At 41.3% G+C, this 26776-nt stretch overlaps 1 protein-coding gene across 1 annotated transcript in view; it reads left to right on the top strand.

Annotated features, from left to right (window-relative positions):
- TRPC4AP (transient receptor potential cation channel subfamily C member 4 associated protein) overlaps positions 1 to 26776 on the top strand; it is a 36234-nt gene that overhangs the window by 7380 nt on the left and 2078 nt on the right. Inside the window, exons 2-17 of the mRNA XM_068419739.1 lie at positions 2399 to 2527; positions 2777 to 2893; positions 5833 to 5890; positions 7022 to 7077; positions 8711 to 8839; positions 9979 to 10180; positions 11455 to 11643; positions 13335 to 13477; positions 17652 to 17783; positions 18494 to 18552; positions 21300 to 21401; positions 23536 to 23619; positions 23949 to 24039; positions 24404 to 24544; positions 26137 to 26245; positions 26463 to 26575. Coding sequence (XP_068275840.1) covers positions 2399 to 2527; positions 2777 to 2893; positions 5833 to 5890; positions 7022 to 7077; positions 8711 to 8839; positions 9979 to 10180; positions 11455 to 11643; positions 13335 to 13477; positions 17652 to 17783; positions 18494 to 18552; positions 21300 to 21401; positions 23536 to 23619; positions 23949 to 24039; positions 24404 to 24544; positions 26137 to 26245; positions 26463 to 26575 — 1854 coding nt within the window. The remainder of the gene's footprint in view (positions 1 to 2398; positions 2528 to 2776; positions 2894 to 5832; positions 5891 to 7021; positions 7078 to 8710; positions 8840 to 9978; positions 10181 to 11454; positions 11644 to 13334; positions 13478 to 17651; positions 17784 to 18493; positions 18553 to 21299; positions 21402 to 23535; positions 23620 to 23948; positions 24040 to 24403; positions 24545 to 26136; positions 26246 to 26462; positions 26576 to 26776) is intronic.

The raw sequence follows: 26776 nt of genomic DNA on the forward strand, positions 1-26776 counted from the left end.
AGAATAGGGACCACAAGCTAGAGCTTGCAATGAAACCAAAGACATATATTAAATCAAGAGAAAGAAAAGCTTCTTTTTTTTTTTTTGAAAGCAGTTAAAAGAAGATGAGAGCAAGGAAACATTTACTTCATTCTTTCCGAATTTCAGTTCTGAACATTTTCTGCAGATCAGCACAAGTGACTGCCTCTCGGAGTCCAGGACAGGGAGAGGAAGAACAACTAGTACAGAACTGAGAATGGAGGTGGATCCTGCCCCAAACCAAGAAGCGACGTGCGATTAACAAATGTGGTATTAAGCCCAGGACAAGGTTTTAACATCGATTGAGGGCTTTTGGCCTTTTCTGAGAGCACTTGGATGCTGGAATTCTGTGCTGTGTTACTGGAACCTGAGATTGCAGCCCATGTACGTCATCGTTGCCTGTGGTATCTTCCACATTGGCTGGAGCCGGAGAGTTGGATTCTTTCCCTGGCATTTTGCTTCACGTTCTTTGCACTTTACCCAGCAATTAATCCAGTTCCTCCTGCCGCTTGTGGGGTTGTGTACTCCTCCCGCACCTGAGATCGGGTAATGGTGGAGCTCCTCTTGCTCTCTCTGTGCTGGGTATTACAAGGAGAAATTTGTGACTTCAAAGGAGCTGACCCATTACTCACAGTCCAGGCGATGAGAAGCCATTTTGACTTTCTAGTTTCGTCCTGTCATTTCTTGTGCAAACGGCCTCCTCGGAAGGAGCTCTGCCTCATTCTCCAGCAGTGCTGGTTGGTTACGCTTATTCAGAAGTCGGAAAGCAGGGAAGAGTTAAAAACTGGAGAGAGTTTTATGTCCCAGGTTTGCTCAAGCTGCTTCAATCACCCTTTGTAGCAAGTAAACCTGATACTTCAAGAGCCTTGAAATTCTTGGTTACGTACAAATTTGGGTGTTGTGTCAGGAAAAGGACCCTAAGTATCTGGAAGCTTAGAAGGAGGGCGAGGACCCATAGCAGCTAACGTTGCCAGTCTGAGTTTTCACGTGCTTGCATCGTTTTTCTCGTCTTCCTGTACGCTAACAAGCAGAGAAAAAGGTTAAATTCTCAGTTAGAAATTGGGGTATATTTGCATATAATTGTCAAAGCAGGAATTGAATGGCCCTTTGGAATTGTACACTGAGGTATAGCTGAGAAGGATGTCTTGGCTGGAACAATAAGAAGCAAGATTTCCTGGCTGTTAACTGTTAACAATGGACATTTAAGCAGGCTGGAGGGAAACAATGCAAGTTAAGCACAGACAGGTTTGGGGAGCCACTTACGCAGAATGAGAGCAGCTTAGATGTTTAGGTCTAGGAGTAAGAGAAAATCCACAAATGTTGCCTTGAGATGCAGTCTAGCTGCCCTGAGGATTGGATGGTTTTTTCCTTATTTTGTTTTTTATTTGGAGGGCATATATGAATTTTGTGAAACCAGCCAGAAATCCTGCTGGCTGTAATTGTAGTCTGCCTTACCTTTCTGTACAAGGGTAAGTCCCTATTTTGGGGTTGGTCTAGGTACCTCTGAAGTGTCCTTAAGGAAGAGGGTTAAATTTTGGTCAGCATTGACTAGATGGTGAACTTTAACGAAGAGCTCCTCCTTTACAACATCTCCTGGCAGTAACCTGGAAGTGTTCAGACTTCAAAACATCTTTTGTGGATTCAAAGCAGAATATTTATTAGTCTTGTACTGCTACTTCGGTTTTTTTTTTCAGGTGTAAAATATAGCGGTGAATATTAATAACTTTTTTATATATTTTGGGGAGAAGGAGGAAAATCGGAGAAAGTTTTCACAAATGTAGTGGCAAGTGCAAACGTGGGGTTTTTTGTGGTTGCAGCCTGCTTCCCAGGGGATAACGCAAATGTTCTCCTACTGATTTAGTTGTTGGTCTCCATCTATAACCAGCCCAAGACTACAGAGGAAATTTTCTCTGTATCTTTGATACATTCTTCTGGAGTCTGCTGGTAAATGTTGGTGGTGTGGGTCATTGCTATGACCAAGGATGGCTTCCGGGACTTGGCTGAGGAAATACTCATTACTAGCTGAATGAGACGAGTAATGAAGCCTTTCCATCTTCAGCGCTCTGTCTACCTTAGACTAGGGTAGTTAAAAATATTTGATCAATATAAAAATATGGAATGAGAGTAAGTACTCTAAACGATAACATCTGCTTTAAGCCCTGTCCTGCTTGAGATATTTTGACCATTTGTAAAATTCTGCAACTACCAGTCCTGGATAAATTGTTGCATGGAAAGAGGTACTGGATTTTGTAATGGTAGTCTCTACAACAAACTATTTTTCTGTGATACTCTGCTGTTGATTTTTTGGGGAGGTGATAAGGTTGTTTTCCTGGGTGTGAAGCATTGGACACATGGGAATTATAGTCTTCCTTTGTTGCAGATCACAGAGGCCTTGTTAAAGGAAAGAGATAAACAAGCAAAATGGAATGGGATTCCCTTGCTGTTGCAAAAGCTGTATGAACATAGCCACCCAAACAGTGACTTCTCCCAGTGCCAAAGCATCTTAAAGGTACTGTCTGCACTGTTCTTCCTGAAAGCTAGGGGTTATTTTGTGTTGCTGTCTTTAAAGTCTACTGTGATCATGTTCTGATTTTTTTATACTGTTTGCATGATAGTGTCTGTGGATTGGGTGCTAGATAAGAGCTGGGAATTCACATAATTGATTAGTCAGTAGATCACACAAATAGTTGGAGTCAATTGTGTTTATAGTGATGAACAGTTTTCTTTTTGAACTGTCTTTTTTTGTTACTGCATGCAGGAAATGTCTGCACTTCTTTCAATGGAAGCCATGGCATTTGTTACAGGAGATAGAAAAGCTGCTCAAGAGTCCACCTTCCCAAATACATACACATTTGACTTATTTGGAGGAGTCGATGTAAGTGTGCTTTTTCATTGATATCAAAAGATTTCTGCCTGATGGTCGTGCCACTGCGAAATCTGTAAGTGAGGTCTTTGAGACCTTTGAAGCTTCTAAATGCAAGCTACAGAATGACTTTACCAATTTGATGTTAAGCATTAGAATTCTGTTTCTGTTAAAAAATGTGAAAAGGGTTTATTTTCTGAGGTATTGCATCATCAAAAACGAGATGCTTTTTCTTATATGACATGGAAGACATGGCTGTTTCTTCAGGTAGTCCGTTTTTAACTTAAAAAAGGTGAGACCTCTCGGTTCTCAATGAAAACAGTTCCAAATGATTTCTAGTTGTGAGATTAAATACTACAGTTGGTACTAAAGCACTGAGAATTTCACTTCCCACTGAAGGATATGTGGTGTTTTTTTTAAGCGCACTAGGGCACTCTCTTAGCCAGGTTGTCTGTTGCTGGCATGCAGTGCGGGCTACTTCATCTATGGAAAAGTTTTTAAACAGAACTGCAAGGTTTCTGTAGACGTTCTGGCAATTTATCTTTTTGTTTATTTGTTTTAATTCTACATTAGAGAAATACCCAAGTGTGCTCAATTTTATGGTGACAGACTATGGGATCTTAGCTTTCATTAGAAATGTATGATTTGTATTTTCCAGTGAACTAATTGACACTTTCTTCCTTTTTTTTTTTTCATTTGGTCTAACTAAACAGTGTCTGCTACTTCTCTCTTGTTACACTTAGCATGCCTTTACTTAAGTAAAACTTTTATTTAGGTTTTGTTGTTTTGGAATTAGCACTGGTTTAGTTGCTGGTGTACTGTCAACTGAGGACAAAAGTCTTCAGCTACCCAAGTGATTCAGAACGTTGTATGAAAACATTCTAAATTTCCCTTGTTTTTAAAGGGAAATTGTGATACTTCCTGTAGAAGTGCTTTTAATATAAGAATGCACAGAAAATGGCTTTATGTTTCATATTTAAATAAATGCGTGTGTTGGGTTTTGGTTTTTTTTCTTTTTTCTTTTTTTTTCTTTGGGCTGGAGATGGTAAATATCAGATACACTGTAATTACCTGGTACTATGGCCAGAGATCTGGCTGATACAAGTGGGTTTAATCTGGTTAAAGGCAGTGGTAGAAACCAGCACAATGTGTTTTTGAAAATCCTACTCTAGGACTTGAAAGGGGAGTAGTCTAATCTGCTGGTTCTGTGTGTGCCATGTGCTGATTCTGTATTGCGGTATCTCAAACTGTGAAGCAGTAACTTCGAAGGCAGTGTACTCTGTATGGTATAATGTGTGATAGTATATTCCTTAAATATTTTTGGATTCTGACAGCCTTTACATCAAGGAAGAACAAAAGCACATTTGTGTCTCCTCCCTTTATATGAATACATGTAAGATATTACCCGAGAATACAAACACGTGACACTAGACGAGCCTTGTGGACTTTGGACGTGAATGCAACCCCATTCTAAGAAATAAGATCTCATAACTCCCTTTCTGCTCCTTCTGCCTCTGGTGAGGCACCCTCTTACCTATTCTCTTTCTGCCATTGGACTCTTGCTTTTGTTGCTGCATACTGTTGCAGTTTCAGTAGGATGGCTGAAGAAAGCCTTCTCCAAGGAGTGTGTCACACCACTGCAGTCCAGTCCCTGGAGTGTATGTGAGGAGCATACCAGTTCTGCAAGAATAAGGTGATATAGTATTGACCAGAAAAAATAAATACTAGCTGAAAAAATCCACTCTGGCAAGTCAGGAGCGATCATGACTGCAGCCATCCTTAAAAGACAGACTCTTGCAGCAGGTGTTCTTTCCCAGAAGAGCAGTGCATAGGGATATCTTTGGATGCTTATCTCGGGTACCGAACCTTGAGGTGTGCATTCTTCTAAACCAGAAGCCGTTAACATGAGCACTACATTACTGCTGTAGTCATTTTTCTCTACCCTACTGATGCTACAGCTACTATTACCAGTATTGCTGGAAAATGTATATTCCTCTTTAAACTTGCCTATTTATTTATTTGTCAGCGCTTAAAATGTGGGCAGTGCCTCCAGTGGTAGCAGATGTTTTCCTCTGTATCTGGGTAGGTAGTTCATTAAAAAGAGGATAAAGTTAATTTGGGACAAATAGACAAAGCAAGTTGTAAAACGTAAGTATATTGTCAGTTGACATGACTGGGTGATGCCTACATTGCTCTTAACAGTTTTAAACTGAATTTTAAAACGAGGGGCTTTTTGCAATACTTCTTGCAGAAGTCATCAGTTCCTTCTAGTGGCTAACTCTCATTTTTAAATAAACTGCTATTTTTTTAAATGTTTTAAAATAAACCAGTGGTGTAGGCTAGAACAACTAAAGATCAGTTCTACATCTATCAGAGCCATAGTCCTAGTCTTGGACAGCTAACCATTACATTCCTGAAATAGAAATGAGACAACACTTCAAATATCTGTAAACGTATGTGTAAGTATACATGTAAGGTGCATGTACACAAGCAGTGGCTTGCTCTTTGTTGGTGAGATTAAAATCTGGAGCAACTAAGTTGTCTTATGTCTAGACCTGAAATGTATTTTGAGGCCAAGGAAGATTTAGGGAGAGCCTTTGCAAAATTCTTTGCAGATTATCGCTAAAGGTCCATTATTTTGGGAGATGTGTGATAGCTATCTTTGATGGTATCTGGATGCATGTGAAATTACATTCTTTGAAGACTCAAATTCTTTAAAACTTGCCAGTGGGAGATCATTTTATACAACTGTTATTATTTCTTCAGGATAAATACAACTATTTTTTGTCAATGTAATTTTGATACTAGTGGGGTTTTGATTGTAGAGCTTCTATTATTCACCTCCGTGACTTCAGCAGAGACAGGACTAAGTTTGGATTTGTCACTGACAGATTAATTGGTTATTTGTATCCCAGTGATTATTCCCTTAATTCTTTATCTTGTTGTTACAGCTCTTAGTAGAAATTCTCATGAGACCAACTCTTATTACACAGAAAAAGAAACAGAAAAGTAAGTAAATAGGTGTTTTATCTTTTTTTCATTCTTGCCTTGTGTCCTTATTCAGACAGAAATTATTCTATTTTTCTGTTACTCTGTTTCCATACCAGCAATTTCCTGTTCCGAAATGAATCATTGATTTCTTTGTTTTCTGTAGTACTGAATCATGATGGGATTTAGGATAGTCACTTGTTGCAAAGCACAGCTCAGGAGTATTCATGCACTCAGCATAACATACTTCTCTCAATGCAGTAAATCTGCAATCACTGGAAACTTTATTGTTACTGTGGCTGCAGTTAACAATTATTAATAATAAGCCACAAAACATTGTTTATGTAATAGGAGCTGCAGAGATTGTGAGATAATGAAAAGCAGGCTGTTTTCCTGATCCAGTCACAGTGACTACTAATTTCCAAATTGCTCTAAGGAGAACTTGCCAACGGGGCGCAGTAGCTTCAGCGCAGCTTTTCTGCTGGAGCAGCTTTAGTTTAGTGTTTTCATTTCTCCTGTCTGTGATTCTGCTGGTTCCCTGAACCCTTCTGAGGAAAGGAGATGTCATGGTACACTCCATGCCTGTCAGCCAGGGAACTTCAAAGGTGAAGTAACTTGAACTTGAGCTAGAGGCAGCTGTTGTATGTTTGTACTGAAAACCTATTTTAAATATTAAAATGCTGGAGTAAATCAGATTGAAAGCTTTTCTGTGAATTCCTGAATGCTGCCTGGAGAAAATTGCATGAACTGTCCTGTTTTTTCCCCATGCTTAATAATTGGAGCTAGTATGTGTCTCAGCAGTTTCTCATATCGACAAATTTTGAGTTGATCTTTGATATTTTTTCTAAAATACTGTTTACATCCCTGTCGTTTTCTTTTGTGTGTGACTAAGAAGTGCACCAGACCACAAGTACATCTCTCCCTGTGGTCCTAGGCAGTGCCGATAGTAGTTTTGGAAGAGAGCACGTGAACAGGTCAGGCGTAGAATATTTCTTCCTCTGGTTTCTATCCTCCAAGGCATTTGCACATACGATCTGAGCTAGCAGTTAGCCTGAAGTTCTCACCCATTTTATAGCTATTCATGTCACGACTGTGTACATTAGTGTTCCTTAGTGGTGTATAGCTAGTGAATGTCTGTTTTCTTCTTTGCAGTAAGTGATGACCTCATCAAGGACTGTTTAAGCATACTGTACAACACGTGTATATGTGTAAGTACAGCTGCTGTGGAAAAGTGTTCTTCTGGTCACGTTTTACATGTGACACTTGATAAGACAACATGCAGAATTTTTTAAGCATGATTTAAACTTACTCTGAAACTTCTCATTAAAATTCCTTCAGTTAAGTATAGGACCGCCCTATATTTTGATGTGTTACTCAATTTCTGTTTTCTTAACCACATTGTCAAGTTTAAATCTTCTTGTTTGGATCTTTCGTTATCTGTGTTTCCATAGGAAAGCCGTGTCAGCCTGTGTTGTATTCAAACTTAAAATTTGAAACTGGAAATGGATGCCTGCTAACCCGAGCTGCAGTTAGTCTAGTTCAGTAATGGTGCTGGCAAAGTGTTTTGTTTGATCCTGCAACTCCCTCACGTGCTGAATATTAGTTCAGTTCAGTTGATGTCGTATCAGTGCTAAGGAGGATGCTGGGTTAAAGGCCTGTTGAAATCCTTGCCATTAAAATACTGAAGCTAAAAGCCCATGCATCAGATTATGCATGCAGGGAACATCCCTTAGGATTGTTTGCTTTATGACATAATAAAATGTGTAATTACCTAGAGAACAGTGTTTAACAAAAATTTTTAAAAAGGCAGTTACTGACTTGGACCTCTTCCAAAGACATCAACCTAATCTTGAGAGTTTGAGTCTTAATAGGTCATGTTCTCACTACTAAGTATCTGTGTACACATGGGAGGGGGAAGAGAGGGAACACTTTTTTCTTGACTTATAGGATTTTTATTTTTTTTTTTATCTACAGGTTATGCAACTTTTGCAAATTATGAATACCGTAATACACTAAGAAACAAGTTTGCAATTTATAGACTAGCTGCTGTTTTAATTCACTTCAGTATTACTGCTCTCTCTTGAACGGGAAGTGCTCAGAATCACAGAAACACGTGTGCAGCATTAGCTGTTCTTATGCTTATGTGTAAATGTTTAGGAAGTATTTGAGCTAGTCTAGTTCTGTGAGCACTGGTAATATGTCAGTCATATATAGTAGACAGCTTTGCAAGCAGTAAGGATGTAGTTCTAAGTTTCATTTAATTCCAGAGAAGACTGGCCATGCTCTCAGCAGAGATCAGAGCATGAACGCTGTCTTTAATGATCAGAGCATGAGAACTGGCCTTAACGAACTTGGTGATGAAGCAGAGTTCATGCTTTAGCATGACTTTTGGGTTCATCCCCGAGTTCATTATGGCCAATGCTTGATTCTGGTTGCTCAGACTCTGCCCAGCTGAGAGCAGTGCGAACAGTTTAGGAGGAATCTGGAGATTACATTTACATACCATAAAATGGAGCTGGTTACAGTTTGTATGGGAAAGCAGAGACAAGCCTCTCTGATGTATTTCCAGGCATGCAGTGTTTACTTTTGAGTCAGGCAAGTAAACAACTTCCTTGAGATGAAGCCTCTCATCCTGGAGCCTGTAGTTTTTGCAAGAGTCATGTTAACTTCACACAAGGACTGGAGCTAGTTTTGGTCACCTTAAACACAATGTTTCCTGGTTTTGGGAATAGTTGATTCGATAACACATCATCTGTAAAACTGCCCTGCGTGTGTCTAACATATGACTTGTCAAGGTGTGCTCTGACTCTGGGTCTGTCTGTGCTTCTTGCTGCTTTCTAGACGGAAGGAGTCACAAGGCGACTGGCAGAAAGAAATGACTTTGTGTTGTTCCTGTTTACACTGATGACAAACAAAAAGACATTCCTACAAACTGCAAGGCTCATTGAAGATATCCTGGGAGTTAAAAAGGTTAGTTATTGGTTTCTTCATTTTATTTGTGTGGCTTTGGAGGCCACTAGAGGAAAGACAGCTGTTTCTTTGACATGTTGCTGAAGATAATCCTCTAAGCTAGCATTCTAACTTCTTGCAGCTTATTTGAAACCTGACTGTTTACAGTGATCGTTAACTTAAACCACATTTCATACCAAAGCCAAATTACGTGTGTAGTATCGTACTTGTAATACTTCTGCATAGCTTGCAGAGGATGCTGGGGGGGTGAGTGCCTAGCTGTCATTAAAGTACAAGCAGCATTTCAAATAAAGAAAATGAACCTCATAAATTAATTTTTCATCCTTGCCTTCTGATTACACTTCAAATATTTTAGTAGTCTTCCTGACATCTGGAAGGCTTCCCGTGCTTCTCTCTTACCTTGGGGTTTGTTGTAGGCTGGGGGAACAGGGCACTCTACATCTTCAGCACAAACTAGGTTTTTGAACTTGCCTGCCAGCATCATTACAGCTTAGTGCCCTGACGTGATGCAAGTAAAATATTAGAGGTGTAACCTTGGAAAAATCCTGAATGAAGTGTGTCTATGTACCTGTTGTGGAGAGGGTCAGGATTCTGTAGCTTGTTACTGTTTTTTTTAGGGTAAAGCTGAGGATGATGTATATCCTGAAATAGGAAACAAGCTTAGTTTATCAGAACATATGTTAAAAACAGTTTTCAGGAAAAAAAAAAAAAAATATTTTTACTATCTTTTGATGAAAAAGACTGATGCCTAGATTTTTTTTCCTCAGTTCTTATCTGTGACCTTCAAAGAGAATACAGAGACAAGTGGAAAACTGAACTGAAGCTTTGTAATAGCTAAATGCAATTTGTCTATTAAATTAGTTTTTTTTAAAAAAAAGCCCCCAAAATTTTACTTAAATACCTAGTCTTTAAAAGATGGGTATCTATACTTCTGGAGTTGATAAACGTGACACCAGTTGTAAATCACAGTTTTTTTCAGGCTCTTCCCTTGTTGCTGCCTGTTTGCTTCTCTTTTACTAACATTGAAATATCACACAGATCTTGCCAGGGAAGAGCTGTAGCTGAAGCCTTCTGGCTGTGTCTCTGTTCCCTTATTGAACATCATGTGCAGCTTACTGAGTTGATGTTGCCTCCTGCAGGAAATGATACAACTGGATGATATTCCCAATCTCGCAAGCCTTGTGTCCAGCTTTGATCAGCAACAGCTTGCGAACTTCTGCCGGATCCTTGCCGTCACCATTTCTGAACTTGACGCGGGAAGCGATGACAAGCACACGCTTCTTGCCAAAAATGCACACCAGAAAAAAAACTTGGGTCCTTCTCGAGCTGAAATTAACCAAGGTAATTGTTACAATGTCAAGAAATGCAGAAGAATCTCAACGGGGTGTAAAGTTTCCCTCTTCTTAATGTCACGTCTGTAGCGTATGTTTCTAGAGGTTACTGTAAGCATGCTTTTATAAAGCTTTTTTCTTTATTCACTTTCCTCAAGCAGTTTCCTGGAAACAATCTTTTCTATTAATGAAACTTACTTTGTAGCTTTCAGTTTCATGTAATGTTGGTAATTAGGTGAGTTAATTTCTGTCATTTCAACCCTCTCTGATTAACTAAGTGGCTTAAAATAATTGGGTTTGTTTTCTATCCCAGTCACTTGCTTGTAAAGAACAATGGACAAGTATGTGTAGGTGTGGGTACAAAGTTTAAATTAAATTAGTTGAACTGAATAAGCTTGGATCCCACAGAGCTGAACTTAACCAAGCAAATGTTTAACTAATCATTTTTTGTTTGTACGATTAGAGACTGTATCTAAGACTATAAAGCATATTCCATTTTAAAAACTTTATCAGGGAGCTTATTCTTGCAGAGATGGTACCACGTAGGACCTGTATATTAAGTTATTCTGTGAAACCTTTAGGACAAAGTGCAGCTCCTAGCATCTCCCCAAGCATTTTGCAGACCAGCAGCTTTTGTCCTTGAACTGCTGTTTCGAAGGGTGTAGTTCCACATTAATTAAAACCCTCTAACTTGGGGCTGCCCAAGTTAGTTCATGTGTTCCCCATCTGTTTTGCTCCATAATAATAAACTAATTCAGGAAACTAGTACTTAAAAAGCTAACAGCTTTCCGCCCAGCTACTGAAGTGAGCTATTCAGTTTGGTATGAGACAAACACCACAGGAGGTAAAAGGAAGGAGGTAGCTTCACACAGAGAAAAGGGGAGGTGGAGCTGCCCCTTCCAAGGGCTGCTGCTTTATTTCTGCCAGCATAGTTTTCAGTCAGATCAGTTCCTTGATACTGACTCACTGTGGACTGGAAAACAGCAGTGCCAGTAAAAGGGAATCAGCTGGAAACAAGCAGTTAGAGTAGGGTGGAACTAATATTTTTTCAGTGTAAGTCTGACACAAACCAGTTTAACACTGATTGAATTATGCCTAGGGAATGTACACTCTCTTCCAGCCCTTACTAGGAGAGTGCACAAAGAGGGACTTTTTAACCAGATGGAATTTGTTTCTGTGTACTCATCTATGTTGCTAACGTAGATGCTTTGGTACCTTGTGGTATAGAGGATTTGATGACGTGTTGGTGATCTTAAATCGTAATAATTTTTTTTTCTTTTTCAGCTACGCTTTTGAATGTTCCAGGCTTTATTGAGCGATTGTGCAAACTGGCAACGCGGAAGGTGTCTGAAACAACAGGTGCTTCCAGCTTCCTCCAGGAGTTGGAGGAATGGTACGCCTGGCTGGACAGTGCACTAGTAGTTGATGCACTGATGAGAGTGGCAAATGAAGAGGCAGAGCAGAGCAGTACAGGTATCTGGCTTGCGTTCCTCTAGCCACCATTAGCTGATGCATATCTTAACCTTCTTCAGTGTTTGCCACGTGTTGCTTTTCCTTTCAACTGGTATTGATTCCCCTTTTACATGAAAGACCGACGTGTCAGCGTTTAAGTCTGACTCCCGTTTTGTTCTCGTGTAGCACTGATTTTTTTTTTCGTGAACTAAAGTTAGAGAAAGGAAATGTCCTACGGCAAACTGTGCCCTTTGCACACCTAGATAACTCTGTAACGCTGTACATCCTCAGCACTGATCTCCCCTGGAGGGACAAAAATACCCACGTCTGAGGTAAGTGACTTTACCAGCATCTTGCTCTAAAACTTAGGCTGATGGCTTTAGGTCCAAATACTTCATACCAAGCAAGCGGTCCCTTTAAAAAGGAAAGGTAGTTCCAGCAGAACTAAATAAGTTAATTTGAAAAAAATAATGTTCCTGGTGAGCATATGGAAGTGTTAATACAACCTTACAAAAATGCTTTGAAGCAAGCGCCTGGTTTGTTTCTTCACTCTTCGATATTACAAAAAAGCAATGTATGTCGTGTAGAACTTGAAGTACTTGGTAACGGAATAGAATTATCCCAAAATTCTGATATCTAAATTTTGCTTCTATACTTTTTTGGAAAACTTTCTTCCTTATCCAGCTTCATTACTTTTGTAGCAATTAATTATTAAAACTTCTGAAAATACATAAAAAAATAAATACGTGAATGCTCCAACAGCGTCTCGCAAATACCTTTATACACACCAGCTTGGTGATAACTGGAGAACGCTTGGTGTTTTGGAACAGAATTCACAAGGCAGTTTTGCTGAGGTGGAACATGCCCAGTCGCAGCTCTTGACCCACAACATCAGTTAGCAAGCAAACCTGGGCGTGCTTTCCCCGAGTACTGCCTCAGTCTCCAGTAGCTTGTGGCTTAGGGACTGCTGAGTCAGAGGTGGTGTCTGTGCTTTTTAGCCTTTGATGGTTTCGTTCCTTTGTGTGTTCGCCTAGTTACTATTTCTTCACATGGATTCAAAAAGCATTCACACTATTGGGTGGCAGGGCAGTTCATCACTTAGTTATGTGTGGTGTAAAGAGCTGACTCCTTTTTGAACTGTAACCTACAAGTTTCACTGTCTCCTTATTTACTTTCTCTGGGTCACTCATGATTTCTGTCGTGTTTTCCCCTTGCAATCATGGCATGGTATATCCTATTTCTGCCCTTAGCAGTATAATTCTAGATAGAGCTATGAAAATTACTTAACTGTGGCCTAAGTATACTGGTACTGAGGAATGAAATGAAAGTAGTTTAATAGTAAATGCTTCTGATAATCTCACCCCTACTTGTATTACCTTTTCTGCCATGTCCTTTCTGGCACAGTAGTCTATTAATTCGTAGAGGTGATCCTACTTATTTTAGGTAGATGACACCATTTAGCTTATGAAAAAATAAATAATTTTTTAAAAAATGTAATTTTATCTCCTCTAAAGTTCCAGCTATTTTTTTTTCTCTTCTGTAGCATTTAATTTAAATTGGTTATTTGTTGTATGGCACTATTTTTAGTTGAGAAGAAGATTCAAGCAGACGTGCTGGTCTTACATCTGCAGTGTTTCAGTGTGAAAGTAATAATTAACAAATCCTTTCCTGTTGAAGCTGCCTCGGGCTCACATCTTTGCCATCTTGTTCAGAGTCTTCGGATGAAAGTGGATTGGCCAACACCTCAACACGAACACAGCTTCCCCAGTCCATGAAGATCATGCAAGAGATTATGTATAAGCTGGAGGTGTTGTATGTTCTCTGCGTCCTGCTCATGGGGAGACAAAGGAATCAGGTGAGCGCTTGTAAACGGTCATGCTTGCAGGAGTTGATGTCTCTTTAAACCTAAGTGCTCATTAATTAGGTCATGGACACAGAAACATGAAGGGCAAAGCTCAGGGCATAAAGCTGGGCAAATCCCGTCATTGCAGCGATGCACAAACGAGCGAGTGGTGTTACCTTGCTGAGAACCAGAATGAGCCATTGGGCAGGGCTTGGGACAAGTTGTGCTGGCCGTTGTGGGGGGGTGGTCAGTCTCTGCAGAGCGGCTGCTCTGGTGTGAGATGGATGCAGGAGGATGCCTCATCCAGGAGGCACCCTGCCTCTCTCTGCAGAAGCGTGTGGATGTACCTGGATGCTGCGGGAGCTGCAGCCAGGCATTCTTCCCCCTCCTGGCGCACTTGGACAGAGCCCCTTCAGGCCTTCCCCTTCTTTGGCTGCTTTCACTTTTGGAGATCCTCTGGGGTCATTTGAGGATGGGTGATTTTTGCAGTAGGTTCCCACGTCTTGGCTGAGTGAGCGTTGTTAAATTCGTAGCTGGGGGGATACACTAGGCACTGCCTAGAAATCCTACTCATCTGTTCCTTTTGCGTTTCTTGCTTTTGAAATGAAAAATAATTTGTTCCCTGCCTCATGTAGGCTTACGGAGAGCCAGTCACTGCAGCCTGACTGTAGTTTGATTTAAACGGGTCAAAAGCATATTGTGAAAAGAAAAGCAATCCCTTGGTGCAGTTTTGACGGGTTTCCAACATTGGCAGTCTGCTCAGCTCAGCAGAGCAGCTTGGAATAGCAGGGGCATTTGGATGCCCTAGTATCTGTGAGGATCAAATTGTTTTGAGTTGTTGAAGGGCTGTTGTATTAGGCAGGAGTAACTGTGTTGGGGGGCTGTTGCTTGAGCACATTTACCTTGAGTGTTTTCTTCTTTGCTAGTAACCTCCCACTGTATAGGAGTCACAAATACCACAGGCAGTCTCTTAAATCTCTTAATCTGAATTTAAAATAGAAGTGCATTTGTAGTACAGTCCTGAACATAACTAACCTGTTCACTCTGAACCTACAAATGGATACTCAGCATTAAAAAGAAATAGATTCTGTACAATAGTAACCAGAGGAAACTGACAATTCTTGCAGAAACCACAATCACTACCATAAGAAACTCATAATCCTGTTGTCTTTCCTTGTAGAAGTACTGTTGGGCATAAAATAAAAAAAACAAACAAACAAACAAAAAAAAAACAAACAAAAAAAACCAACAAGACATAACTGGAACTACGAGAACGTGGAGCTGTTAGGAGGACTTTTTTTACCATTGTATCACGTCAGATAATTCATTCCTGCCTGTGCAGTTTTATAGATACTGCAGAAACTACTTGCAGCTTGCACTCATTTTGCTGCCTGTTCAGGGAGCTGGAGGTGCTCGCTTCCGTACCTCCCTGGGTCAGTTCTGTGTTACTGTCAAATGTGACAAGGTAGAAGGTATGCTGCTGAAATAGCTAGCTTTGAAGCTGACTTTTTATTTTTTAATTTCCTGGGAAAACAACTCTTTATTCTTCCTCTGCTATTTCTGCCCCCATGCAAATGGGGAAGCTGTCCAAGGGTAAAGCTGGCATGCAGTTCACTTCTCTCCAGGGCTGATTCAGGACTGGAATTGAATTCTTCAAAGATTGGAGTTATTTCATTCCCAAACACTTTGTCCGGAGCCAGCTCTTTCTGTAAAATCCACTGCCTTTGAAACACGTGATGTATCCTTCATTCTTTAATCTATGTAAAGTTTTCAAATACTTTTGTGGCAGATGTGAGTCCGTTCCCCTTCCTGAAAGGCAGTCAGATTAAGAACTGGAGCTGAGCATTTCAGCTGCTTGATGGTATCTCTTTTTCTATGAGGGAATAAAAGCGCAGGGTCTGTGATACCAGTCTTCCAGTCTGAGCAGCAAAAGATCTTAGTGGTTTTATATTGGAATAATTTTGCATAGAATTTCTAAAGGGCATCACAAACTTGCTTCAGTCCGCTGTGATAATCAACATAATGGTCTGGCATTTGTGTGAAGCGTGATGCAGCTTCCTAACAAACTCAGCCTGTTGCTGAATGTTTACTCTAAATCCTTGGTTTAAACTTGACTGCTGTCTGACTTGCATAAATTGACAACTGTGCTAGCAGCCACTCGGCTCCTGCCTGCTGCCGTGTTGGGGATGATCACACCCTTGGGGCTAAGTGGTGTTTCACTGCAGATCTGTGCCTTTGCTTCCTTCTCATTATGGTCACACCCTAAGTTACTCTCCTTATATATTTTTCTAGGCTGTCTTGCATGGCTGTATTGTGGTGAAAGGCAGTCAGCTGGTTTACTTGCTCCTGCTGTAGGGAGCCCAACTGCATGCAGTAGAAGCTCATAATAGTTTTAGTAGTGAGAAGGCGATAGAGCGATCGGTGTGAAGCTGGGCAGCAACGTGAAAAAGTCAAAGGAGTTTGAAGGATGACTATAGAGCAGGGATTGTCTTGGCATCCCCAGGCTGAGTAGTTGTAATGAGTTTGGGGACTGGGAGAGAGCATGATCCAAAGGCAACGACTGTGACTCAGGAGCTTTGTCACGCAGCCGTCTGTCAGGTGAGAACTTGGAGTTAAGCAAACTAAAAGTAAACTGAACACATGTGAAATGAGGGGTGAGTGATTTGGAATAAGCAGGTTATGCTCTGTGTGGAAAAGAGCAGATTGACGAGTTAAAATGATGAGCATGGAGAGCTCCTCCTTTAGTGAGGGGCTGAGGCTCTTGCAGGCAGCTCACACGCTTGGTTTCATCCTGTTGTGCTTGTGCCATGCTGGCCACTGAGGGACGGGAGGACTACGGGGACTACTTTGTTCGGACAGATTCCTCAGAGCTGTTTTTGTTGGAGGCTTGTGACAGGATCAAAGTGTCTGAGAGCATTGTAAAGTAAGGGAGCACCGAAGGACTCCAGGCTTTGCAGTCTGTCAGGGTAGTATGGGTGAGGTGAAAAGGAGCTGCATGCTTCCTTAGGTGTGATATTTGGAGATGCCCAGCAGCAGGAATGTGATTTCCATATAGATGGGAAAGTTGGTGGCTACAACCAAGAGGAACGCAAAAGGCCATCAGCTATGCTGCGAACAAGAATAAGAATGAAAACCTGTAAAATAGCATTGGCTTCAAATGTTTTTGATTCCTTCAGGTATTTGAGGAAATAGAACAAAATGAAGTGATCTGCTTGAAATACTCCTGGTTATAATTCTGCGTCTCGGGTATGACCTAGGTTGTTGTTTAGGTGACTTGGTTTTAAGGAACGTGTCCATTACTGCTTTGGGCACTTCATTTTTACAGCATGTTGGGCTTCCCAGTCATGCGTGGTTTTCGTTTGCACTACATCTCAAGGCAAACTGCTTGTCATCGGCGTACAGCTGATGAGAGTCCCACTTTGTATTTCTCGTATTCCTCGTAATTGCTTACATCAGAAGTACCAAAACTTGGACTGAAGGTATTTAACAGCTGTTCACACCAAAATTAATATTTTTTTACACGAGTAACTCTATAGCCAGTTTCAGATGTGTCATGATGTACCATGTCCGAGCTTGGCAGGCAGACTGACAAATAAACCTGAGTAATTGGCAATTTTTTCTCTTCTGCGCATTCTCTAAAGAAGTTAAATTTCCTTTTAACGTGAAGGAGCAGCGCTTGAACTGTGGTGTGGTCATGTTACTGCTGGACTCTGCTTTGCTCAGAACTCCTGCCTAGGTCACTTGAACAAACCCGATATTGATAGTTTGTGTTATCTTCAAAGGGCTACCTCAGCTTCAGCTGTGTGAACTGGAGAGGCAAAGGACGCTCAGTGGATGACTGCCAGCAGAATATTCACAGCTTAGTTCTGTGATACATAGAAGTTAGATGTAGATGTGTTTTTAATGTGCTGTAAGTGATATGATGTCAAAAGCTGCTTCCAGAGGCACACTGGCTAACAGTTTTCTCCCAAAATGTCGGTTCTCTATCCAGGTCCACCAAATGGAAACTACTCTAATGATACACCATGGTTAGTACATGTTAATACAAACACGTGCTGTTTGACAGAAGAATTCACTCTTTCTGTTGTCAGAGGATGATGTAATTATGCCCATCTGTTTACCAGACTACATTATATCCGTATTTGATGTTGCAGCAGATGAGTATGTACTTCTCCTTGTTTTCCAGGTTCATAAAATGATAGCAGAGTTCAGGCTGATTCCTGGCCTCAATAACTTGTTTGACAAACTGATCTGGAGAAAACATGCGGCATCGGCTCTTGTTCTGTATGGACACAATCCAAATTGTGATTGTAGCCCAGTGAGTAACTCTTTAAATTCTGTATTGGAGTTTGATCTTATCATGTAGTTCTGTGGAGTTGTATTGAGTGACTGGGTGCTTGTATAATAAATAATTGAGATGTGGTAGCATTGAGGTTTTTGTGAATTACGGTTTTCACTTAAGTCTTTGTCTCTGGCTCGTGCTAGCAATTTAGCAGAGAGCAATTTAGCCTCTCCCCTCTCTTCGAGTTTGGGAACTGGGAAGGGAGTAAATTCTGTGGTCCCTGGAGGCCAAAGGTAGAAGATGACCAAAACTTAAGAAAGTACAGGAAGATAACTTAAGATAGTGGGTCTAGCAAGGAGAGGCACAGAAGAACAAATAGATCACCGTCAGGTTTTTTTGGGGGGGTGGATTTTTTGGTGGTGTTTTTTTGTATGGTTGGTTGGGGTTTGGTTTGGTTTGGTTTTTTCAAACCTAGATATTCTAAATCAGTCAATACAGTGATGAGCTTTTTTGCCTTTGCAGTGAGAAGAAATTATTAACCGTTACATGCATAGGCTTGGAGGCAGTCTCCACCTATTTTGGGAAGCCTGCAAAGTGCAGACTTCTCCCTTTATGCAGGTCACTTGCTCTGCTGTCCAAATGGCTTTGGTTTGGATAGGTTTTCAGCTGTTTCATGTCAGCTTGGTAACTAATGATATCCAAAAATAGTAAAGGAAATTTTTTTGACCTTTCTTCTCTCTTTTTAGGACATTACTTTAAAGATACAATTCTTGAGGCTTCTTCAGAGCTTTAGTGATCACCATGAGTGAGTACAAAAAGCGGTGGTAGATTGTGCCTCGGCGGTATTGTTTGCCTGGTTGCAGTTACAGCGGGTGTCCTAGGCACGGTGCAGGCTCCATGTGAATGGAACATTGTACTGTCCTTAAACTCGATTCAGATGTTCACGTGCCTTTCAGCTCCTGCTACGAAAAGGCTAAGGATATGCTCTCCAGTGGGCATGTCTTAGTATGTCTGTTGATGATTGAAAATAGCCCGTTTTGCTTCACGTTGAAACAAACTGAAACATGAATGTGATGAGTTAACACTTTCTGGCTGAAGAAATAAGGACGCAGCTTCCATGATGCTATTTATCTGTCTTTTCCCTGAGAGTTGGTAGTGAGCCAGTGTGCTCACAAGAGCACATCTACCCTGTGGGGACATGTTCAGGTGTAATTCAGAGTGGAACAAGCATGAAACAAAGGCTGTTGGAAGATCAGGGTGAAAAGCAGCGTACCTCTGAAGGGGTTGATCAGTACTGTTTTGCCTTTGCAAAATGGCTGGGAAGACATGATTGCTGTCTAAATGCCAGCAGTGGAGAAGACCTGATCACAGAATCACAGAATCAGTCAGGTTGGAAGAGACCTCTGGGACCATCGAGTCCAACCATTGCCCTGACACCACCATGACAACTAGACCATGACACTAAGTGCCATGTCCAGTCTTTTCTTAAAGCCCTCCAGAGATGGTGACTCCACCACCTCCCTGGGCAGCCCCTTCCAATGTCTAATGACCCTTGCTGAGAAGAAATTCTTCCTAATGTTCAACCTGAACCTCCCGTGGCGAAGCTTGAGGCTGTGTCCTCTTGTCCTATCGCCAGTTGCCTGGGAGAAGAGGCCAACTCCCACTGTGCTACAACTTCCCTTCAGGTAGTTGTAGACTGCAATAAGGCCACCTCTGATTAAACTGGATGGAACAGTTTAGGGGAACAATTATCTGTCAGCTAGCCATCGGGAAGCTAGGTTGGAATTAGGAAGAAAGCGTCTGTTTGCCTTCAGCAGACATACTTATGAAGCTTGAGTCTGCTGGAGTAGTTGAGGGGTGATGCAGTTTGCTTGGTTTATTTTGAATGCTGCACTGCTGGTACAGAGCTCCTTATTGCTCTCTTCTGACTTGCAGAATCATATCTTGCATTCTGTCAGTGTCCTGGGGCTCTAATTCAGTCCTGTTCCTTAGAAACATCTGCATTTGAGGCGTATTGCGCTTCCTGCCTAGCTGGTCATACCTGCAGCCAGGGTGGTATTTTTGGGTAGGTTTTATCTGGTACTGTTAGATGTGCCTATTGGAAGTATCAGCCTTTTTGACTGGGGAGTATTAGCTTTAAAACGGGGGAGCTGCTGGACATACTGTAAACATAAGGGGAAGGCTGACCTAACGTAAATCCTCTGTGCAAGACCTTGCCCAGGAATCACTCCAGGTTTTCCAATAAAACCTCTTTAGATTATGATCCTACTTAAGTGGCTACTACAAAGATCTCAAGCTTGTTTAAACAGAAAACAGCTTTCAACTCTAGCATTTGAGCAAGTGGAATGTGTGGAATCTGGTTAGGGTTGTTAAGCAAATAATTACATGAACTTTGTATGAAATCCCAGATAAGCTGAGTTAGCTGAGGACAAGATGAGAGCAAGTGCTTATATACTAATATTAACTTCAGTACAATTGTGTATTATAAACCAAACTTGCAGAACGGTTTATTGCATCGAGAGAGAGGCTGTATTTCCATTACAGAAACCTGTTGTTGATCCAGATCAAAAGAAGCTTCATGTGACAGCCTCAGTGGGCACTAATCTGGAAGACAGTGTTTGAAGCAAGAAGGCATCCCCATCACCTTTCTGGTCTAATAATTTATCCTCTCTGTACTTGCTGTGTTTTGATGAATAGGTTCTCTTTGCACACCCTCACACTCATCACTGCATCCTGTGCTCCCTTATGTTTCCTGTAAATAAATCTTCGCTGTCTGATTCTGAGCACTGTGAAGTAGAAGGGCTGGAAGGGAGCACGCTGTCATTGGGCAGGGAGTCTGTCAAAGGGACCCTCTGGACTACATTTTTACTTTGTCAGACTCTTTCTGCATTTTATTTACAGATAAATTAATTGGTTTTCATTATGAAAAGTTCAGTATTTGATAAAGCATTTCATTCAGATTTTTATATCCATTCCTGTTTTGTTTTGTACAGTTAGTGAAGTTTTTAAAAATTTCCAGAGTCAGCACTTTGCTCAGAGTAATAAAATACCAGGATGACTGAGTACTTCTTTTGCAGTTTCAGCTTTCTAGCTGAGATTTATTACTGGTAAGAGCATGGTCACTGTAAGGCAGAGTAAAAACTGTAGGAAGCTATGAAAAGGTTCGCTATTAAAGTCTACTGAAATTCAGCAAAACGTTGCTGAGATTTTAAAAAACAAGTGCTATCCAGAAGCAAATATTTACAAAGCAAAACATAAAATTCTGAGCAGATCAGCAAAGAACCAGCGTCTCAAAGCCGGTCAGTGTTCAGACTTGCATTTGGCCAGTTTTGGAGGAGGCTTACAAAACAGCAGCTAGCTGGCCTACCTTGGGAGTGTGCTGTGGTGGGGGGGAGCAGGGTGTGAATGGCTGTGAAGAGCTGGGGAGGTGAAAGCTGATTGCCTGGTCCTGCAGCCCTCGTAGGCGTGTGGCTTTACTCTTCATGGAATCGCATGTTTGCCTCTTGAATTCATCATATTTTTCTCCCCTACTCCCCAACTGTCTTGCTTTAGGAACAAGTATCTCCTTTTAAACAGCCAAGAACTTAATGAGCTGAGTGCAATCTCCCATAAAGCCAACATCCCTGAAGTTGATGCAGTTGTCAACACGGACAGGTGAGTTAGGGGTAGAGGGTTTACGTCAGCAGCTTCTAGCGCTTTGCGAGCACTTATATTGGAGGTTTGATGTCACCTGTTTGAGGTCCTTCTGTTAGGTTTGATGTCACATAATCACAGAATGTTAGGGATTGGAAGGGGCCTCGAAAGATCATCTAGTCCAATTCCCTGCCAGAGCAGGATTACCTAGATCATGTCACACAGGAACGCGTCCAGGCGGGTTTTGAATGTCTCCAGAGAAGGAGACTCCACAACCTCTCTGGGCAGCCTGTGCCAGTGTTCGGTCACCCCCACTGTAAAGAAGTTTTTCCTAATATTTATGTGGAACCTCCTGTGTTCCAGCTTGCACCCGTTGCCCCTTGTCCTGTCAATGGATGTCACCTGTTTTGTTTGAGGTCGTTCTGTCCACCTCTCTTGCTTTAATTCCAGTGACATGTTTCAGCAGGAAGTGTCTAGGTTTGTACGATACTCATGGTCATTAGCAAATCTAAAGTGTGCTTGTGCTCAGACTAAGGCGCTTTAAAAACAAAAGGAACCTAAAATGTGGGGTTTGAGTTCATGGCCCAGACTTCATTCAGATGTGCTAGATCTGCCTGTTTGGCCTTTCTCACTACAGGCATTGCAAACGGACCTGGAAAGTAGGCTGGGATCCCTCTAATGCATGAATTGCTGCTACTCATAAATCTTAGTTTTGAGATTCAGGGGCAGTCTGTGCACACTTACCGTCCATTTGCAGTCTGTGTAAACAGATCTAAGTGTGTCTGCTCAGAGTCTTTATTTTAAGAGCAGCTAATAATTAGAATAAGCTAAATTAGATTAACATGTTAAACCACTTACAGAATCTCTAGTGTTATATTTGAGTATGTTAGATTGACTATTTTGATTTAATAAGCACTTTAATACACGATTCTGATGTACAAACCTCACAAGGTGAAACGTTTGTAGAATTTAGTTGTCAGAATACTCCCAAAGTATCAGGAAGGACTTGTTCTGCACAGAGCAGATTTACCATGCTTCAAAAGGGAATCCTATAAGAGGATTTCTAGATTATAATTATTATAATACTGTGCCTAATTGGGAAGAAATGGTGTCTGTATTACTCAGATCCTTTCCTTCTAAGCACAGATACCTTTCTGGCTTTGTTCAAAAAGGAGTAAATATTTAGGGGGAAAAACTTACCCTGTCAGGAGCACACGGAAAGGAAGTGGATCAAGCGTGTAAACAGCTTTTTCTGACCTGCAAAGTTTCTCATCTCTCGAGTGTTAGTAAGAACAGACTGTTATTCTGCAAGAAAACCACTTCCCACAAGGGTTTTGTCAGCTGTCTGTTGACTGCCCAGCAAAGGTGCTGATACAGTACGTAGCCATTAACCTGGGGGCATCTGCTGAGTATGGCTGCTGGGGTGGGTTTTGAGTAGAGGAGTGCCACCTGAAGCGTTTTACTCTACCTCTGCGGGATGGTTTGTATAGCCAGACAGGCAGCATTGCTCAGTTTCTGGCCTAAACTTGGTTTCTTTTTCACCCTTAGCGTTTTGTTTCCGTGTTGCTTTTCTTGATACATGAGGAGGTCAAGGCATTGCTTCTGCACAAGGTTACTGTCGGTAGATACTCCACTGAAGATGTTATTTAATACAAGTAGTATTGTAGTTCTACAGCCTCTATACTTTTACCAATACAGACAGAAGGAGGCTACCTCATGTAGCATCTAGGTTTCCATACTCTGCTTTGCCTCCAGAACGGAACTTAGAGCTTCCTTTACATTTGTTGAGCAAAAAAAAAGGTGTGTTTTTCTGTCATTCCTGAACTCAAATGTGGTATATGCTTTTTTTCTAATCTCTTAATTCCTACAAGCTGGGAATTGGTATTTCTGAAATCATTAAAATTTTGAGAGAAAATGAGTAATTTTTCTTTAGGATTTATTCGGAAGTCATGTTGCAGACATTTACCAAAGGCAGTGAGGAGAACTCTTCCACTAGTAGAACTAGTAACGAAAGTTAATGAATATTTGTACTGGATATTTAATATTGGGATTTTGATCATTAAAAGCTCTGGGGAAGAGACTGGATTCAGTGTTCTAGGAGGTGCAGTGCTTGCCAGCCCTTCCACTCATGCTCTAATTTCTTCACATGCTCTAGGAGTCTTGTTTGTGATGGGAAGAGAGGTTTGTTGACCAGACTGCTTCAGGTCATGAAGAAGGAACCAGCTGAATCCTCCTTCAGGTGGGTTCGCTTTGCACTGTAACATGCTGTTCTGAGTTGGTTGGGAAGTCGGTTTGTTTTCATACATCTTACAGCGGTTGAAAATGCTTGAAATTCGTAAGCTGTGAAAAGATCTGGCTTTGTTGCACTTGGGTACCGTGGCAGTGCAGGTGAGGGAGAATGCCACAGCTTGCTTTGAACCTCACACCCAGGACAGTCAGTGATTTTTCTACAGGAGCAACAGGTCTGAATCCAGCTTCAGATTGGAATGAAACTGATGAGGAAATTACAGTTGTGATAAAATACTCCCCTTGCTCCAAAATTAAAACCTCATTTCTTCTGTTTCTCAGGTTTTGGCAGGCAAGGGCAGTTGAAAGTTTTCTGCGAGGCACCACCTCCTATGCAGACCAGATGTTCCTGCTAAATAGAGGACTCCTGGAGGTAATGAAGTATATGTCAAGCTTCCTCTGTAACGTATCTCCATAGCAATCAAGAAGGATTTAACTGTCATGAATTCAAAAGGGTGTAAAAAAATGTGGTCTTAAATATTCACTGGGAATAGGGCAATTTTTGAAAAGTATTTGTGAATTCTGCTCGTGGCAACCAGCTGTGGGGCAGCCAGTTCTGTAGCCTGCATCACTGGGAAGTTAATAACAGAAGACTCATCTGAATGGTTGTCTTTAGTTCTGTCATCTAAGAACTAAACCTGCAGATAAATTTTTTAAATAGTGATTAAATCAGAGTCTGTGCTGAACGGCTGGCTTGGGCTAAACTGTGGCAATAACATGTTTTCCTCCTGTACCAGCATATTCTCTACTGCATTGTTGATAGTGAGTGCAAATCACGAGATGTGCTTCAGAGTTACTTTGACCTTCTGGGAGAACTGATGAAATTCAATATTGATGCGTTCAAGAGGTTCAACAAGTACATCAACACAGATGAGAAGGTAAATATTTGTCAAAACTGTCCCCAGTGGGTCAAATTACATGCTCTTATAACCAAATGTAGCACTAAAACTCAGATTCATTTGCTGATTTTGGTGTGATTGTTGAGCTTGGTGCACAGTAAACACTAGGGAGTGAGCTGCCAAAGTCTCTTCACAAGCATGTATGTTGGTGCATACACTCGTATTTTCAGAAGTGCTCCCCGCTGTGCTGAGTCAGCGAGCGCTGAGCTGTTCAGAAAACGTTGCCGTGTTACGTGATCAGGCAGGTCTAAGGTCAGGGCTCAAAATGGTAGAACATTTCCTGTGAAGTCACTGGATTTTGGGTTAAGCTGACAGTTGTGGACATTGAGACAGGCTTCCAGAAAAATCTTCTACTGGAGCTTGGGGGTCTCCGTCTTCATGGAGATGACTTAAAATATTCATTAATATTTGGTACTGCAAAAAGACATATCTTATCTTTGATGTTATTTGACCTTACAGACAGTTTAAGAAGTCATGGCTGATGTATTAGTTGCATAGGTAGATCAAGAATGGGCAGCTCTCTGTGCAAGGTGGTTTCATGCTCTTGTGTACTTTGTGCGTATAACAGCAGCTGTTGGGTATGTTTTGAATGACCTCGTACTCTTGCTTGCGTTACTGTAATTCTTCTCCGGTTGCTGTTAGGTCTGGCAGACCTTGGAGAATAGCAGCAGAGATGTATTTAAAAGAAAGATGTAATTAATTCCAGGTTGTTTTCTGGTAAATGAACTCATACATTCTGGAGAGTCTGTCTTTATACTTTGTGCTTCCTATTTATTGATCTATAACTTTTTTTTAATTCTCATTCTGTATGAGTCCCTCACCGTATTCCTCCCTCCCACTGTCTGCTGTACAAAATAAGTGCAGGAAAACACGGAGCTGGAGGAAGTGCAGAGGCCGGCAGCCACGGTGTCTCATCTCCCTCTTTCAAAACAAATAGTGTATGAAATCTTGGTCTCATTGAAGTGACACAGCTTCAAAAGACATTTTAGTGGTGCCAAGATTTCGGCATTTTTCTGTTCCGTAGTGTTTTTAAGGTACTTGCTATAGGGATCCTTTGGTCAGCCCTCAGCGCCAGTATTGGCTTGGCCTGGATGAGGCAGGCCCAGGAGTGTATATCTCCTCTTGGTCTTGTTGGAGATAACAAAAAGGTATTGACCCGCGTGAGTATTTTGGCATTCGGAACTTAACTCTTGTTTCTGAAGGGAAGGGGAAATTGTGTCTGTGAAGCCTTATGTTGGTGAGGTGTATGTTTAGGGGCTTGTGCTCAGAATTCAAGGTGTTTCTCCAATAACCTTCAAGAACTGTACTCTTTCAGTGTCAAAAATGTGGAGGACACTTACTGTTGCCCTACTCACCAAACCCTGTTCGTAGCTCTTCCTACTTGGGTTCACTGACCTATTCCCCTTGTGCCAGCAGAGTAATTGGCTTAGTACAGCGCTTGGCCATGCACGTTCTCACAAGGGTGTGACATGCTGTTCTGTCAGACCTCATCTATGAGCGTTGATGTAGGGTGAATTTTTTTGTTTGTTGTTTTTTTTTTTAATGCAACACTAAAAAGTGTTTCTCTTTAGTTCCAGATATTTTTAAATCAAATCAACAGTTCATTGGTTGACTCAAACATGCTTGTTCGCTGCATTACGCTGTCCCTGGACCGGTTTGAGAATCAGTCTGATGCTAAAGGTAAAGAGTAAGAAAAGGAGGGAGGGCGTGTGTGTGTGTTTGGAAGTGATAATGGTTATTTTAAGTCTAAGCTTTGAAAATTTGGGGTTTAGACAGAGAAATGCCACCTTGCAGGTTTCTTGCTACAATCTGAGCACTGGTTCTTACTGCCATATTGCTTGGACCGATGTGTCTGAACTTTAAGCACCTGATGATTGTCTTTTTCCTCTCCCTGCAGTTGCAGAAGTCCTGTCAGAGTGCCGCCTGTTATCGTATATGTCCCAGATGTCCATGAGAATGTCCTTTCTTTTCCGTCTCATTAATATTATTCATGTACAGACACTTACACAGGTAAAGAGCTGACTAACTTTGCTGTTATCTTGCTGATACTGTGTAGTGATGAACTGGGCTGGGAGCAGGGAGGAACCTGGCTTCTCTTGGGGAGACCCTTGTCCTTTCTTGATACACGTAGGAGCACCTCCTCTGCATGCTTGCCACGAGCACGTTTTGTAAGGACACGTGTACAGCCGATGTCTCTGGTTTTTTTTTTTT

This window comes from Nyctibius grandis, chromosome 28, assembly GCF_013368605.1.
Source record: "Nyctibius grandis isolate bNycGra1 chromosome 28, bNycGra1.pri, whole genome shotgun sequence".
Taxonomy (NCBI): domain Eukaryota; kingdom Metazoa; phylum Chordata; class Aves; order Nyctibiiformes; family Nyctibiidae; genus Nyctibius; species Nyctibius grandis.